The following is a 17,597-nucleotide window of genomic DNA, read 5'->3' on the forward strand; positions in this document are numbered from 1 at the left end:
ACTATTAATTTTATAAGTTGTAATAATTTCAAAAAATAATAAATAAAAACATCTTAAACTTTATATCTACCTACTTTCAATTAAATTGATGTGTAAACAATTAATATATTTCTATACATATACATATAGATGAATCATCTTATCAGTCCATTGAAATTCAATGTGGAACATAAAGAATTAAACTTGGAGATATTGTTTTTGCTTCTCAATATTCTAAACTCTTTTGCTATGTTATAATATAAAAAATAAAAACCAAATCGAGTGTATCCACAAATTCACCTACAAGAAAAACTCACAATTTAAGTGTCCCAAACACTAGTCATAATGTAAATTGTAATACACAAATTCATTTCTTATAGCCATTCGAAAGCATATTTTTGCATATTAAGGAAACTCGTTGGTGATTTGCAGAATAATACTGATCGATAAAACTTGGATTATTTATCGAAGAAATTTTCAAGAGATTCTATATTTGATTATCATAATGATAAAATTAACTTATTTGCCAAAGAAAACGTGTACAGGAATTTTTAGAACTTCATTTTATCCAATATACATATGGAGTGTTAAAAGATCTCAGCAGCACCAAATACTACTCAGCTACGAAAACAGTTGATATAATTCACATATTTATTAACGTTCAATTTTAATTAATTTATTTGAATAATTAAATAAGGTTTAGTTATTTACTCTTTTATACAGTACATGAATGACTAGTAGGGTTGAGAATTGAATGTCATATCTAAAACAAGGTATGAATATCAGTTTCATTTAAAAAATAATAATAATTTAGTTTTCCACAAGAATAACTTTCAAAACTTTTATCAATACATCTTGTCAATCGTGTGAACTTATTCAATATGCAACAAAAATGAACTAAATGCAAATTACAGAGTAGACTTGGAGACAGTCTTTTTCTAGTGACATATTCTAAACTCTTTGACTATCTATTAAGTTAAAAATGAATCCATAATATCCCCAAATCTATCTATAACATAAACTGCCAGGGAATACATTCAAGCATAGCAGTTTACATGGCTCAAAATCTTAAATGGCAGATGGTAAAGAAATTCTGGGTTTATTCAGTGGGACCTCTCTATTATAACTAGGGTTTGCCATGACTCGTCGTCTTCATGCTTCGGAACTGTAATTTAATAGGTTTTTCCAAGACAGATACATTAGTGGTACCCCAAATCTCCGGTTTAGTTGGAAGAAGTGAAATCTTCTCTACAATCTCCATGTCCTCTGGAAGTACAGAAGCAAATACAGTGTATGATTTCTTCCACTCAAGATGGTTGGCTAAGCTGATAAAGAAAGCAGGGCCAGAACCAACCCAAGCAACTGATCCTCTTCGGATGATAGAACTGAACTCAGATGAAATTTCCTTAAAAATGGTCCCGTGTGCTTCAAGCGTCCCTTGTACTAGGGCATAAGGGGGACCAAGTGGAGTCTGAAAATAAATATAACATGCAAGTTATAAGCTTAGAAAAGGAAAAAAAAAACCTTCTCTTGATGAAGAAAGCTATAACTAGTCACCATCATAGCTCAATTCTAGTATCATCCTAAAACTAGTGACAAATTCTAGAACGAAATTTCATTTTGCTTCTTTGTTTAATTGTTTTCCCTTATAATGTGGACTACTGCAAAGCAACATTAGGATAATCAAGAATTAAAACTAGATTATTGACATGCAAAAGATATCATAATGCTTTCTTTCAGAAAATTGGTTTCTTTTGGATGGATTATAGGGGGAGCTGCAAGAGAAAACGAAACTAACTGGGCTCATTGTCAAGAACTTAATATATAGACAACCGGTTTCCAACTCCAGAGGTTGATAAGGGAGTCAAGGAAAACATACATTTTTTACATGATTTCCTTCTGAATCCCAAATGTTTCCCCGGCTTTCTGCACGATATAAATGACAGCCAGTATATTGTGGTAATTGCAATAAATCGAGAATATAGGCAGCAGACTCTGGAGCACAATCAGGAAAAAGCTGAAAAGATTAAAAATAATGTCAAATTAAACTCACAAGAGAGGCTAGCAGAACAACAAATTAGATTATAAAAGGTTAAGCAGAACAAGAAGCTAAGCTATTGAAGGAAACAGAAGAGGAAAAGAAAACAAAAGAAGCCAATGCCTGATCCTCCACTACACAGCTTAAATAAGTTTGTAATCAGTAGACAACTAGACTTCTAAACTAAGGTAAAGCATCCAACTTTCTAAAGAGTGCACTAACTTTTATGCGAATAGTCCCATATTCTGTTTCCAAGCCAACAATGCCCTGCGAGTTAAGGTAATGAAAATTACAATAGAGAACAGAAGGATGAAAGCAAAAATTAGAAATGTAAACTGTCTAATATTCCTTCATCATCACCTCATCGGTATCTAAACCGTAAATTGAAATAAGTTAGTCAATTAACAACTCCAAAGTTCATTCAAAAAATCTTTCATTCGTTATAAAGAGAATTAGAGAAGATGGGCATTGCTCATTGTTGCGTTTCTAGTGCTTGATACTTGTTAGATACCAACCATACCTCTCCTTCTGCAAAGATAAACCCAGAAGTCCACATAACATGATCACCGGACTCTCGCCGATCAAGCAACATGGAATTCTTCTGTTTTTTCAACCAACACTGCAGTAAAGACAGGAGAATGAAAAACATCTTAGAAACTGAAATATCATAAGGAAGTATGTGAGTTCTTAATCTAAGATAGTCAAGCTCTATCTTACAGCAAAATAACTTAATTTTGGTCTCTTTTGGGTACAATGAATTAGATCAATCGCATCATATGACCCCACAAGTTTGAAACTTTATAAAATTCTCTCATTCATAAAAGAAGTAGATAAATTTAATCAACAAAACATGTTTGATTCACTGAAACAGCTACAGATGTTTATACAATTAATCATATTTAGTTCATCATCTAATGAAAACTACGGACACTATTTCAGAATGTAAAAGATTGTGAACTACTTGCTCAAAAACGACATTGACATTGGAGAAACGACAATAAATCATACCTCGCCGAATCTAGCTCCACAAGCTTCTGGATTTCCACAGAACACCCACGAATCACACAAGCAAGGCCCCTCTTTCCGACACATAGCTTTGCAGGCCTTACAACACTCCTCAGAAGAACTGAGCTTGAACTCAGAACCCCATTTGGCGGCGTCACCCCAAAGCTCCAAATGCTCAATCCCTCTACAGCAGACCTCTTCTTCTTCTTCTTCTTCATTTTGAATCCCCAAATCTCGGTCAACGTTTTGACCCGAATACGAAACTGAAATTATTGGGTCGGTAGCGGTGGTAACGAAGAGCACAGAGATGCAAAAGTAGACCATGCCACAGGAGATTACCCCCATCAAGAATATGACCAGAATCGCGAAACGGGCAACATCTGAGTCATTTTTCCGGCGACCCATTTGAGCACGGGGACTGAATCGGAAAACCCAGAAACGGTTTGAGACTGAGCTAAATCCAAAGCTTCTTCTTCATGTCGTCGACACAACGCATGTGAGGAACTTGAGAAGGTTCCATGGGCAGACTTTGGGGAGAGATGTATGACAGCGTGGACAAGTTTAGAACTCTATTATTTATTTTTAACAAAAGAAAAGGTCAAAATGAAAAACTTGAACTACGATTATTTAGGGAATTATTATTTTCATTTCTTATATTTTTTATATATAAAATATGGCCAAAAAAATATTAATGTAGAAGTGATGGATTTATTTTGATTCGGCGCTCATCCGATTCTGACTAATATTTTTTTCTCTAACAATCAAATTTAATTATAATTTGGATGTTGAAAATATGCATATGATTCATTCCAATTCGACTTCAAAATTCAATCTAATCTAATTACTTTAATTTAATCCAATTATAATTTAATTATAATTGAATTAGATGAGTTTTTTTAATTATATTTTTTTTATCTCCTAACTTAAATTTTAATATTAAAAAGAAAACAAGTAAAATAGTATAAAAAAAATCATACAAAAAACTAACAATATTTAGTAATAATATTATATTAAGATCTTAAAATTATCACATTAAGTCATTAACATGATGAATTTACAAGTGAAATATTAAGCTTACACCACAATTGTTCAAATTTTTAAGTAGTAAATCTCAAACTAATAACTAAAGTACTAAGATAGCATGAAAATATCAACAATAATATCTTCAAAGTGCTAACATAGCATCAAAACAACAACAATAATAACATCTACTAAATGAAAACCAATATAAATTAACATAATTAAATACATATTTATATTTACTACAATATATATTTTGTAATAAGGTTGGATTTGATCGGTTTCGAATTGGATTTTCAGGGTGTCACCCAACAACCGATTCAATCTAATTAACATCTAACTTTTCAAATCTAATCCAATTCAATTGTAATTGTATATCTAATTTTTTGTAATTTGATTAGTTCAGGATAATTGGATTGGTTTGGATCTTGTTCGCACCTAATTTTGAGCAAATTCAAAGTTTTTTTTTTTTGGCGCAAGCAAATTATGTCTTCAACATGCTATCATTTTATTTTTCAATCAAAATATGTTACAAACACAAATAAAAACAACAAAATCAAGGGCCCTAATGGAGAATACTTCTCCTTCACCAAAATTTTAAAGCACACCAACACACCACTTAATTTGTGCTCTTCTATCATCTTCACAATCACATTATGATTCTTAACTAATTGATAGACCTCATGTATATAAACATATAGTTATTTTTATATGTTACTAATGATAATTAAGACTATACAAATTCTAACATGTTTTTATTTATATGAATCGAACACAATAAGAAGGAAGAGTATCATCTTTCATCCAAATACATTTATTATTTAACTTGTCTAAGAACATACTTAGCAAGATCATAAACTGTTTTGTGTTTTGTTCGCAGTAAACGTGAGTAATCTTAACTTAACTTATGAGATAAAAGAATAAAAACACAATAAGTGCTTATTATTAAAAAAAAATGTCACCATAAAATTATTAAATCAGAAGGCTTCCTTAGATGAGAGAACATCAGTTTAAATAAAGAGAAGTGCATAATAAGCTAAGAGTGAGCATAGATCTCTAGCATTTTTGAAGAGTAATGCCTCTATAATGGTATAGCCAAAGCAGCTTAATCTATAGAATTCTTAATGATCTCACAAATGTCCAATTATATTCTTCTTATCATAACTAGGCAGTTGAAGCTTCCAACGATAGAAAGAAATTGAATTGTTTTGAACCGATGCAATAGAAAGGCTTACACCAAATGAATGTGTGCCACAAATCCTTGAAACGAAATATTTGTTGTGAAAGAAAAGTAAAAGTTTAATCTATACATTTTTAACATAAACGACGTACTTTTTTTTATATACAACATTAATCCGATTATTTAGAATATTTTCCTTTCCAAGTCTAAAAAAAAAAAAAGTGTTGAACACTTTTAAACTTTTATAACGAGTTATATTATTCTTGAAAATTTTGAATCAGGACCTAAAAAAAAAGTATTTATACAACTCGTTATAAATTTAGTCTCCATAGAATAAAGGTTTGAAGTAAATGGAGCAGGTTGGCCCTGCCCGCTAAAGATCCGTCCCGACCCGCTAAGCTCTTGCTCCGCCCTGTTAAGGTTTTTGATGCGGGTCGGGTCAGACCCGATTCGGTAAGATTTTTTTTTTTCCTTTTTCTTTAATAAAAAAAAACTTTTTTTTTTAAATGTTACAATATAAAAGTAAATAGCAAAAAAATCTGTCATACTAGACAAAAATGAGTTGCCCAAATTTTTTATAAATGGTATTGCATACTAAAATAAAATAAAATTTAATATGCTTCAAACCAAAACATTAATTCTCTTTTATCTCTCTTAAATATACTTTGTTTTATTATATATATATATATTTGGATCGTGGATCATCCTAAATAATGATAGTATTGATTTTTTTTAAAATATTTAATTACAAAAAACAATAACAACAACTGAATCGGGTCGTGATCCGACCCGGTTCAATCATTAGTGGGTTGGGTCGGATCTCGACCCACCCCATTTTCGCCCTACTTATATCAGGATCGGCTCCAACTCGCCCCAATCCACCAATTTTTTTTGCCATCCCTAAGTTTGATTTCAAAGTTTTTCATCAGATTTTAGTTGAATGTTAGGGAAAACTTCACATGGAACAATATCTTCTTTTATTTATTTCTAAAATGAATATGATACATGTTTGATTATTATGTGGTATCATATTATGTCTATTGATTTTGATATATGAAAAATTTATATTGATTAGCATATGAAAATTTATATAGATTAGGTGGCATTTAGCTTCAATAAACTTTGTAAACCAAATAAAATCATCCTTTAAGATTTTACTAAAAACGGTATATACAATATAGTAGTGTAATATACTAATTAAGATTTTGATATATATATATATATACCAGGTAGAATCAACGTGCACGTTTGCTTAGTTTTAAAATTGTAAATATTGTTTGGTTCATTGTTTTGAAAAATATATATAATAGAATGAATTATAGTTCTATAGTATATATAAATATTTATATCAATAATATCTACATATATGACATCTAAACACAACATTGACATATATATATTTACATGACTACATAATATATATATATATAAATTATTTAAAAATAAATTAATAATTGAAATAAAATAAGAATAGAAAAAGTTACAGGGTAGACATTAGTATACATGCATCAATTATTTTTAATTTCTAATGTATCTCGCAATGTCTTTTTGTTAATTTGATGAAGAAAAAGAGTTTCAATCACTTGATAAAAAAACAAACTATCACACAAATTTATAAGATAAAAAAAATGACATGTATGCCTTCATTATATTTAACTAAATATGAATTAATTTTTTAAATTATCATAAAATATCTTTAAAATATTCTATTTTAATTAATTAATTTTTGTTTAAGTTTATGTTTATGTTTGATCTAATTTTTTAATTTGGAAGGGACAACGAGAGATTATATATTATATGTTTAATATAATATTAGTATTATACGTAGATTTGGAATTTAAATTTGTCGCTAGTTGATAGTAGATTATATTATATTATATATTTAATATGATATTATTCTAATTCGTGAAGTTTAAGTTTAATTAAATTTTATTCAAGTTATAAAACATGGTTTTATTATTTTTAAATAATTATAATTGTAAAATATTTTAAAAAATATCTTATTTTTATTTAATTAATTAATTTTATTTAAGTTTAAGTCAATATTTACAATCTACTCTTAAATAAAATAATATTCTGTTAAATATAAGAATATTCCGTTAAAGTTAACGGAAAAAAAATAAAAAATCGTTAAAACTAAAATTTTTTGCTTTTAACACATTTTTTATATAGAAGAGATATATGATATATCCGTAAAGAAAATCACATGATTTCTTTAAGGATATTCTTTAATTTTCTATATGATTTTATATCTTTATATCTATAAATCAAACAATTAATTTCATTAATTAAAATTATAAATGATTAAATCGTAACAAATAGCAAGTAGCGTAGTCAAAAGACCAATAACGTCAAAAAATACTTATACCAACATAAAAAAATAACAATATTCAAACTTACAATTAAACATGAAAAAATTCATGGTAAAAAATTTAGATGAAATGTCCGTATAAATCTGATAACATTTTTTTAATCAATTTTATAAATACGACTTTATATTAGACTATACAAAGTTTGAAAGTCGACTTATGAAAAGTTTTTCAATGAAACACCAAATTTGATCACAGCTGAACAAAACATGCCAGATGTTGTGAAGAAAAAAAAAGATAACTTTTCTCTATATAATCATAGGGCATGCTAGTATGGGACACATATGATGCCCCCACACATGCGAACATAATCTTGATATTTTTTTCATGGTAGAGTGTGGGAGTGGGGATTAGAGCTTATTTTCTGTGTAAATTTTGTGGTAAAATATTAAAAATTACTAAAAGAAACCCTAGATCCCTTCTTCAATTTTCTTCATCTTTAGGTGATGTTTAATGAAAGATAATGGAACGAAAAATATCAATTTTCATTTCATTATTTTATTTTATTGCTTTTGAGTATTGGAATGGAATGATTTTTCCACTATTTTTAGTAAAAATGACTTTCATTTTTAAAATAAGTAAAAAGACCATTTCAATACAAGATTTTAAAAAAAATTAATAATATTAAATTTTATTCCTATTTTTTTTTTCTCTTTCTCATTCTTAATCTTTCACTTTCATCTTCTGCTATCAAATGTTACCTTAATTTTTTGTCGTCCCTATTGAAAGAAAATAAATCTGGTAGTATTATTTTTATGTAGTTTTTATTGGCATGTTTTGAGTTATTTTCTTCATACTCGATGCTTTTTTTCCTGGAGAATAATATTTTATATATATATATATATGGCTATTTAAGATTTGCCCTCTTATGCCCCTGATTTTTTTTTCGACTATTAATATTAATAATATTAATATTTTACCATAATCTGATTTTTTGTTTACTGATATATCTTAACCACATCAACATCACAGGTGTATTTTTAAAACATTAATTTAAAAATCTTTTCTTATTAAAATTAATAAATTTACAATAAATCATAATTTATACAAATAAAAGTTAATTTTGTTAAATTTGATTCACTTTAAATTATTTTTATTATAATGATTTATTTTAAATTTATTAATTTTTAATAAAATAAGAGATTTTTAATATTTTTAAATTAAACATGTGGCTTTGCGTGACCAGAGCACATTAACAAGCAAATAACCACACCAACATGCTATTATCCACTTGGAACAAAAGTCTCACTTTACAATCACTTTACAACACTCTGTAGTATAGCCACCTAAGCGGTCATTTTAGATGCATATACTTTAAAAGCTAATTACGTGGTCGATTTAGACATTCTAACTTACGTGGTCGATTTAGACATTCTAACATTGATATAAACTGCAAGTTTACAGCATTTGGAAAAGAAAAGAAAAAATAAGCTTAGATAAACCAATAAGCTGTATTATTTACAACACTCACATGACAATGCACAATACCTTATCACCATTCACATGAGAATTCAACCGAAGAATAAGAAAATCGATATTTGTCAAGTCTCAAAAAAAATTTGTTAGCAATAACTAATTTGAATGTGTGAATCCTGATATTAATTTGCCCTTAAATCTGTTACTCCATTTTCAACTCCACATATTGTAGGGTTAGGGGGAACCTAGTTTCGACACACAAAAGATCCACAAAAAGAAGCAATGATGCAAAAACAGAATCGACATTGAAATTATATCTTGCAACTAGGGCAAAGTATGCACAAACAGCTCAAAGTAGAACAATACTCTCCCCAATACCGAATTTACATGAGAATAATAATAACTCAAAGCTTGTGTTCAAGTTCTCATAAAGCTATGTTTGGACTCATAATTCACAGTACAATTCATTCCGGTGAGGAAAACAGAAGTATAAAATCTATTGTACATCACAAAACTACATAGAACAGATCGCGATAACAATGGTAGAGAAGGAAAACGATAACTACTTTGCTTATTCACATACTATTTCTAGCATCTATCATATAAGGCAACAAAGCCAACACTAAACAATTCCCTTTCCAAAATGGGATAGCTCCAAAATCCTAGAGTGTTTACTAAGATCTTTTAGAACAAGCTTATACTACACTGAATATGGCTTGACTATTATTAGAACCATTTGCGATCCCGATATCAATTTGTCATGGTAAGGACACAAGCAACTAAATCTAAAAACTCCCTACCAGAACTGGAAATTCTGTTCCAATCACCATAAGTGATTATGGATCTTGTAGAAGATCCATAGTCTATGATTTTAGGGATCCAATAGCATACTTCTTTTCCCAATCCAGAAGTACTCAACCAACTGAGCTACTATCCTAAGTTCAACACCAGCCAGCTTAACATAATCAAGGTGTTGCACATCCAAGAATTGTAAGAAAGAACAAGAACAAATTCATAGTAAGTAGAATACACACGCTTCCACGACAAACTTTTGGCAGCAATTATACAAGTCTTACAAAATCCATATGGTCGAAGAATTCCAAATGCCACCATTCTTACCTCAAGGCATAAATGACAAAAAGATTGATGCTCCAAATGCATCAAATGTCCACATTTTTGCTTGCTTAAACTTTTACCACCTTAGTCTATCTTTCGCACTGACACTTTCTCTTAGAAAATTCTCAACAGAGGTTTACAAACCCACCACAACAAGCTCTCAAAACTTGAAACATATATCATTTTGTGGGGATATGCAGCTCACCATTCACAATACAAAAACATATAAACTCTGGTTATCATTAATGCCATTAAATTTTCCTTCTAATCCTCAATGAAAATGCCATTAAATTTGCATGATAAAATAAACCAATATAATAAATACACCATCATATATAATTCAATTATATATAACTAATTTTTCTTTTCAAAATAGCAACCAAAACTCAAAAGGCAATCAAATAAAGTCCAATTCAAGATTTTAAGATCATAACCTTGTACTTTTAAGGTTATTATAACCAAGCTAAATAGTTCTCTTAACCTTCAGTCTCGGGTTAGCCTCATTAAATCTCTTGTATAACATGGCACTGAAACAGTAAATAGTGGCCAAAAAAAGCTAGAACCTTTCCAGAAGAACCAGTTCAACAAATATCCAAAAGAATCTTAATCATACAGAAAATCCTCGAACCTCTGATAATACTGTCCAAAAGAACAGATGTTGAAGCAAACCTCCACATTGTCCAATAGTGGAGTTCTTATAGAAGATAAAACAGAAGATGAAATTCATAAATATCAACATAGCACTTCTTGGTTTCATCTTTGAAATGTTCATGCGTCCTTACAGCATTACAATTATGATCCGACACAATTTCCACATTTGTAGAGATCTAAGCAGGGTTGAACCAATACAGCCCCTTTATATTAAAGAAGAATTCTTGGAAGTTGGAATATATAGAGAAGCAATTAAACTTGAAAGGGTTCTTTCTTCATAACGTTAGCATCAAAAGTCCACATCCTACAGCAGCCTCTTTGTATGTCACAGATCTGTTCCATAGACAAATTCACTTGTGACCATAATGCTCCATTTTCACCAACCACACCACTTAAGCAAAATAGATATGCCCGCCTTCAGTAGCTGAGATCCCCAGTAGAAAGTACTAATAAAAACTCCAATAGCTATTTACTTCTTGTATAGGACCGACAAAAAAATTATACGTTGACAATGCATTTAGAAAATTGACACATCCACTATGCGCAAAACGAAAAACCAAAAAACTTAAATTACCTCAGTAGTATGAACCAGAACCACCACCACTGCCCATATAACTACTCCCTCCCACACCACGACTTGAGTACATGGATGAGTATGAGCCACCAACCTACAAAAAATAACATCAAGAAAATATGTAAACATATAGGATATCAATAGAAAGTGAGATTCATAATCTCTCTCTTTTAATAAATTTTCTTCACTTCTGAAAGGGAAAATAAAATAAGAAAGACATTAAAACAACTAGCATACATCAGATCCACGAGAGATATATTCACTGCCATAGCTTGATGAGTATACTCCATCACCACCACCATAGGAACCTATGTCATTCATAGTTACACAGTCAGCATCAAATTCATAGTTCTACGTTTCAATAAAAAAAAATCACAAAGGATGTGTAACAAGAACAAGATGTCATCACATTAAGCTTACCCCCTCCATAACCCATGCCCTGACGACTGCTATACATCCCATGTGAGTCTTGACTTGTTCTGCTGTTGCTATATCCTAGATTAGAACGTCCAAGTCTGTCACTATAGGCATCCCCATACTGAGAACCACTACCACCATACTCATAGTCCAAGCGTGCCCTCGATTGGCGAACACTGGCATCACTGTAACGAGGAGGGGCATCATCCTAGCATGACAAATATATGAGTTTAGCCTCCGTGCAGCAAAAGATAGTAAAAAAAGGACAATGACATAGTAATTATTTAGCAGTAAAAGTTTAAAACAAAGATACGTAGCATGAAATGAAACTAACCACAGCAGAGTATGGACGTTTGGACCCAGGAACAGAATCATAATCACGTGCACGCCCGCCTTCACGATAACTAGGAGGAGGTGGAGGCCTATCAAACCTTTGTCCATATCCATCATCGACATAAGCTCTCCTTGTTGAAGTTCGCGATGTACTCCTAGGCAGATCAGAGTAGCCAGGACCACGGGAAGAGTATTCATCTCTATATGACAGCCGTCTCTCTTGGACAGCCCTGGAACTATAATCCGCAACAGCTCTGCTTCTTGGAGGAGGAATCTCATCGCGTCGACTATATTCTCTCTTCAAGCTACTCTTAGGATAAGATTGTACTGCAAAAACATGAACAGCGATATAAGCATCCGTATATGCGGGAAGCAAACATGCAAAATAGAGTATAATCCACATCGTACCAGGTGCTCTCCTGTCATATGACCTAGCTGGAGGAGGCAAAGGCCTGGGTCTTGATGGCACAGACATCGCAGGTCGGCGATCTTTATATCCTAGAGGCCTCTTCATACTTGGAGGAAAACGACTTGCAACACCTCTTGTTGTGCGCATGGAGACACTACGTGATGATGGATGACCCCAAGAACCCCTGAAAACTCGCCCAGAAGCCCGTGAAGACCGAAAATCCCCACGACTAGCATGCTTTCCTTTTCCTTTCTGAAGTGGTCTTGACAATCTAGCCCTAACTTTAGCCTGAAATGTCAACATAACTATATTAAAAAATTTGAACACTCATGTCAAGTCTTCGAATACTTGAATAACAAATACCAAAACGACAATAAACAGCTGAAGACAAACCTTGTTGTCTCCTTCACCTAATTCTGCATTGTTAATGCTCTTTGCACATGTTACTGCAGCATCATGAGTGTCAAAAGTAACAAACCCAAAATCTTTCCTCTTTGCAGATGGCATATTTCTAGCCAGCTCTATCTTTACAATTTCCCCATACTTCTTAAGAAGCCCCCGAACACAATCTTCATCCCATGTTGCAGGTAGGCCATCCACAAATACAGTTTTAACCTGTAAATTCATACATGAGTATACAGAATCAAGTAAATGAAATATAACACAAATAACCTCACACCCTCCTCCCTCTCTCCCTCCCCAAAAATATATAATTTATACATAAGAAGAAACATAAACAAAATAGAAGAAATTTATGAAATTTTGATTAAAAATACATCATAATGTGAAATAAAACTTTCAATTTAAGAGCACACAATAACACAAAATGAACAAGATATCCACATAACCATTCAAATAACTATGTATTCTACTCTGTACAAAATGCAAAAAAGAGCAGTATAACAAATAATAATACACAGATTATACAGATTATCAACCATCTAGGGATTCAGTTCCTAATACAACACAATAAAATTGGATCCAAAAGAATACCTGTGCCATAATTTCATCACCCGGGTCAATGAACGAATCTGCAAAAGAAACCTTGGCAGGCCTATCAACTCCAAATACAACATCTCTCTTCTGAAGACGTTTAAAGGCATCCATGGCTTCTGAACGAGATGAAAATTCCAGGAAGGCAAATCCACGATTCATGCCTTCTTTGTTGCTATCCTCTACTAATGTCAAATCCTCAACATTGTCAACTCCATAATGCTTCAACTTCTCTTTCAGCTGAAACAGCATTTGAAATAGAATCGTGAGAAAACAAAGAAATCCCAGTAATCATCAAATGCCAACTTCTTTGCTGGTAAGTAGAGCTAGACAGTAACGTTTGGAAAATCAATATACTTACAGCTTCCTTAGTCCATGACTTGCAAATGTTACCCAAAAAAAGAGTGTCACTGTCTTGACTGGGAGTTACACCACATTGTTTTCCATTTATCTGAAATTTAATCCATTTAAAGAGTTCAATTTATATGCAAAGAAATTTCAGTTTACATTCAAACTATAAGATCCATATTTACCACTAGACTTTTGAGATCTTGAACAGCTCGTTTTGCTTGTTCCACTGTAGCAAAACGCAAGAATGCAAACCCCTTGTTCTTCTTGGTCTGAGGGTTCATCATCAACCTGACTTCAGTAACTTCACCAACTTCACTAAATATTTTTCTAAGATCGCTCTCAGTTGCATCCTTATCAAGGCCACCAACAAAAACTTCAAACTCCTTGCGCTTGCGCCTCTCCTTCACAACTTCATGGTGCTCATCTTCTTCAGCATCAACTGTCTCCACATGCTCCTGCTCCTCCTCAACATGCTCCTCATACTCTTCTCCCTCAAGTTCTTCATGAATATCTTCCAACTCCTCCTCAACCATATCGCCCTCATCTTCTTCATCTAAGTTATCCTCATGTTCTTCCCCTTCATCATCAACCACCTCTTGAACATCATCTTGATCAGTTTCCTTCTCATCATAATCAACACCACCATATTCTTCAGTTTCATATTCAGGTTCATTATCTTCCAGGTCTAACCTTTCATCTTTTTCATATTCATCCGCAGATTCCTTCATTTTATCTTCTTCTGTCATAAAATAGGGGTTGACGAGCAAGCCAGTTAAATGAGGCTGAAATTCCTTTTTCATAATTTATGTATAAAAAAAATCCCCGTCCTTAATTTAAGACAGGATAACCAGAATTACGAATGTTAAAAAATGTACTTATATTAGTATAGATATTTATGATCTACATCTAAGCGTTCGAATGTAGCATCCAATTTCACCACACTTAGGCCATCATCCTAAGCTCCTTCCCGTTCATTACGCAGCAGCAAACAGGGAGGATTGCACACGACATGCTTAGGCCAATTATAATGAAAATTATTTATTTTCAGTAAATGAAGTGAAAATCAACCCAAAATGTAATAAACACATCATATAACTCCTTAAAAATTACAGATGATCAAGTCAATGCCTTGGACTTCTAATATGTTAATCCTATTGTATCTGTTTCTTGTATATTGCCTCCATCTGGCTTAATTGTATTTTAAGCTCAAGAAACCACATCATCAAGTTAATATGATACAACAATGAGACAAAGCCATGCCTTTTCAAGTCAAGTCAACCTAAAAAAGAAACGTTTTCATACTTATCCGATGATAAATCACCCAAAAGTGAAGAAAAAGGGATCGAAATCAAGGGGGTCATAGATAACAAACATGAAAATGATTAAAAATGAAAATTTTAGGCCAAAATTCAATAACCCATCGTCGCATGTCCTAATAAACAATTCATAAAAAAAAAGGACTTACTTCTCAACCCGTTGGGGTCCAATTTCAATTCCGATTTGTTATCAGAAGCCTTCTGAACGACAGCAACGGGATTCTTCTCAACAGCAGGTGATGGTTTTTCCTGAGTGATAACTGGCTTTTCAATCTTGACTTCCTCTTTTTTCTCCACGGACGCAACCGGGACCTCTTCGGCCCGGACCGACTCCTCAAGAGCCTCCAGCACAGGTTGATTTTGAGTCTTTTGAGATCCCCTCGTGGTTCTCACCGTCTTCCTCGGCCCCGCCGCAGCAGCCCCTCTCTTCACCGTTCTTGGTGGCATTGTAACACTATCAAAATTCACAAATTTCACAAAAACAATCCCAAACCGGAACCCCAAATTGACTAAGCCGAGTCAGATCGAACAATTTTCCACTCAATTTGCTTAAATTCGGATTTGAAACCCTAACAGAGAAAAACCCTAGAACAAGGAAAAAAATGTAATTTGGAAAGTCTTCGGTAAACGCATATTATACGTGTACCTATGTATATATACTTGGAGGAGAAATTTTGAGTGTTTTCTTTGTAGCTGAGCTGCTGTGTGAGTGTGAATAATTATACACGTGGAGGATAAGTACTGGTTGAAAAATGTAAAGTCGGTTGTGTTTAGTAGCTCACCCGGTACGAGAAACACATATGTTTTTTTTTGGTAAAAATTTTATTTTTTATTTTCTTAAAATATTTTTCTTTTTTTCTAAGCTTTTTTTTATTTGGGAACTAATAACAAATTAATAAATGTGCATACAAAATATTCTTTCAATTTACCATGTATTTGGAAGTTCACTATCTAATTATATTTGGGTGTAATTTGGGTGATTACTCATTTATTATATTTGTCTAACTATATAATTACACAATAGTCATATAAGTGGAGGTAATTAAAGTACTCCAACTACACTCTTTAATTCTCATGGCCTTTAAGAATTGTGTGTAACTACACTAAGTAATTACTAAGGGCGTGTTTGGAAATAAGTGTGTAATTACTAAGGTAATAATTACCTATCCTAGTAATTACACTATATTTTAAAATGTAAAGTGTGTTTTGATGTCAAGTAGTAATTACTAATGAATTCTTATTATCATGTTTGGCAAAACAGTTAGTAATTACACAAAAAATAATCGTATGTGATAAATATTATTTAAAATTGATAGTATTTAGTAATTATACTCAATTTTCATGAGGGCTATGAGAATTGGAGAGTGTAATTGGAATTATTAAATTACCTCCAATTACATGAAAATTGTGTAATTACATGGTCAGACAAATACGTCTGTTGACCCAAGATTTGGCCAACTGACACGGAGTCAAAACGTGATTGATATGGATGAATGTATAGAGAAGAACGCAATGACAAAAGTAAAGAAAAAACAGTAATTTATAGTGGTTCGGCCCCAGGATCTGGTAATGACCTATGTCCACTTAGAATAATATTGATATAAAATCAGAAGGGTGATCAAAGAACCAGGGTTCAATGAGTTTCACTCTTCTCTAAAGAACAATACAGATTTACTTGGAGAATTACTCTCGTTTTCTACGATTCGAAAGCTCAAAAAAAAGGTCCCCCCTCCTTTGAGCTATCTCTTCCTATTTATAGGCTCAAGGAGGATTACAAGAGATTGTTACAGATATTCTTCCCTGAATAATCGGATATCCAGAAGATTGTATGAGATAAATTCGGGATTCATAAAGATCTTCCCATAAATGTTGCCTTGTACGCGGAACTACCGACCAGACTGGTCGCGGGTAAGACAGGCTTACCCTGCTTCTACTGTGTCTCCTGGTCGATACTCTAGCAGACGCTTCCAGGTATCAGCCACGCGTCAAGAGATTATTTGCCACGTCACCAATGCTAATTTATTGGATAACATTTGCCCCCCAAAGTTTATTTACTATGAACAGTAAATAAACTTTGAACGAACGACCCTTCGGTAACCCCTTCTGACGTGTCAGAACCCTTCGTGTGTTCTTGAAAAAAGCAACCCACTTCTGTCCAATCATGTCCTTTCAGTTCCCCAGAAACGATTTCGACGGCCATCCCGTTTCCCCATACTTAGAAAAAGGAAAACTAATGATTATACTTTTTTAATATAAGAGAATACTTATATAAGACCGTCGAAGCCTCTTCTTTCTTTTTACGCACGCCATTATCTTTGCAGAAAACCCTAAAAACCAGAGCTTTAAGCTTTTCCGAAGACCGTTCTCCTGCACTTCCAAGACTCAGACCGTGGGCTCTTTAATCTCCGAAGACCTTTCTTCCACCTTCAC

The 17,597-nt window shown here is 32.5% G+C and overlaps 2 protein-coding genes across 8 annotated transcripts; both read right to left on the reverse strand.

Moving 5' to 3' along the window:
- Positions 1–806: 806 nt before the first annotated feature.
- LOC133803396 (uncharacterized) lies at positions 807–3,605 on the reverse strand. 2 transcript variants are annotated; one of them, XM_062241424.1, is made up of 5 exons: positions 3,026–3,603; positions 2,538–2,636; positions 2,240–2,284; positions 1,859–1,996; positions 807–1,450 (listed from the first exon to the last, which is right to left on the reverse strand). In XM_062241424.1, the coding sequence occupies exons 1-5, from the start codon at positions 3,425–3,427 to the stop codon at positions 1,106–1,108; spliced, it is 1,029 nt and encodes a 342-aa protein (XP_062097408.1). In that variant the 5' UTR covers positions 3,428–3,603; the 3' UTR covers positions 807–1,105. The 2 variants fall into 2 exon arrangements, with proteins under 2 accessions (XP_062097408.1, XP_062097409.1); XM_062241425.1 differs by lacking the exon at positions 2,240–2,284 and having other exon boundaries at positions 3,026–3,605.
- Positions 3,606–10,663: 7,058 nt separating this feature from the next.
- On the reverse strand, positions 10,664–15,794 carry LOC133803333 (uncharacterized). 6 transcript variants are annotated; one of them, XM_062241338.1, is made up of 11 exons: positions 15,317–15,794; positions 14,034–14,587; positions 13,862–13,951; positions 13,501–13,740; positions 12,901–13,122; positions 12,507–12,795; positions 12,100–12,425; positions 11,769–11,973; positions 11,586–11,656; positions 11,349–11,442; positions 10,664–11,198 (listed from the first exon to the last, which is right to left on the reverse strand). In XM_062241338.1, the coding sequence occupies exons 1-10, from the start codon at positions 15,612–15,614 to the stop codon at positions 11,350–11,352; spliced, it is 2,388 nt and encodes a 795-aa protein (XP_062097322.1). In that variant the 5' UTR covers positions 15,615–15,794; the 3' UTR covers positions 10,664–11,198; position 11,349. The 6 variants fall into 6 exon arrangements, with proteins under 6 accessions (XP_062097322.1, XP_062097320.1, XP_062097316.1 ...); XM_062241336.1 differs by having other exon boundaries at positions 10,664–11,107; positions 14,034–14,590; XM_062241332.1 differs by having other exon boundaries at positions 14,034–14,590.
- Positions 15,795–17,597: the final 1,803 nt, after the last annotated feature.

The sequence above is a fragment of the Humulus lupulus genome, chromosome X, assembly GCF_963169125.1.
Source record: "Humulus lupulus chromosome X, drHumLupu1.1, whole genome shotgun sequence".
In the NCBI taxonomy this organism is placed as follows: Eukaryota; Viridiplantae; Streptophyta; class Magnoliopsida; order Rosales; family Cannabaceae; genus Humulus; species Humulus lupulus.

Excerpts from the sequence above, each read along its gene's own strand:
- LOC133803396 (XM_062241424.1), bottom strand. The coding sequence starts at position 3,427 with ATGGGTCGCCGGAAAAATGACTCAGATGTTGCCCGTTTCGCGATTCTG. Across the intron at positions 2,637-3,025 it reads GTGGAGCTAGATTCGGCGAG|TGTTGGTTGAAAAAACAGAA; the intron begins GTATGATTTATT and ends TCTTTACTGCAG. Across the intron at positions 2,285-2,537 it reads TTATCTTTGCAGAAGGAGAG|GGCATTGTTGGCTTGGAAAC; the intron begins GTATGGTTGGTA and ends CTTAACTCGCAG.
- LOC133803333 (XM_062241336.1), bottom strand. The coding sequence starts at position 15,614 with ATGCCACCAAGAACGGTGAAGAGAGGGGCTGCTGCGGCGGGGCCGAGG. Across the intron at positions 13,741-13,861 it reads AGTCATGGACTAAGGAAGCT|CTGAAAGAGAAGTTGAAGCA; the intron begins GTAAGTATATTG and ends ATGCTGTTTCAG. Across the intron at positions 13,123-13,500 it reads GTGATGAAATTATGGCACAG|GTTAAAACTGTATTTGTGGA; the intron begins GTATTCTTTTGG and ends ATGAATTTACAG.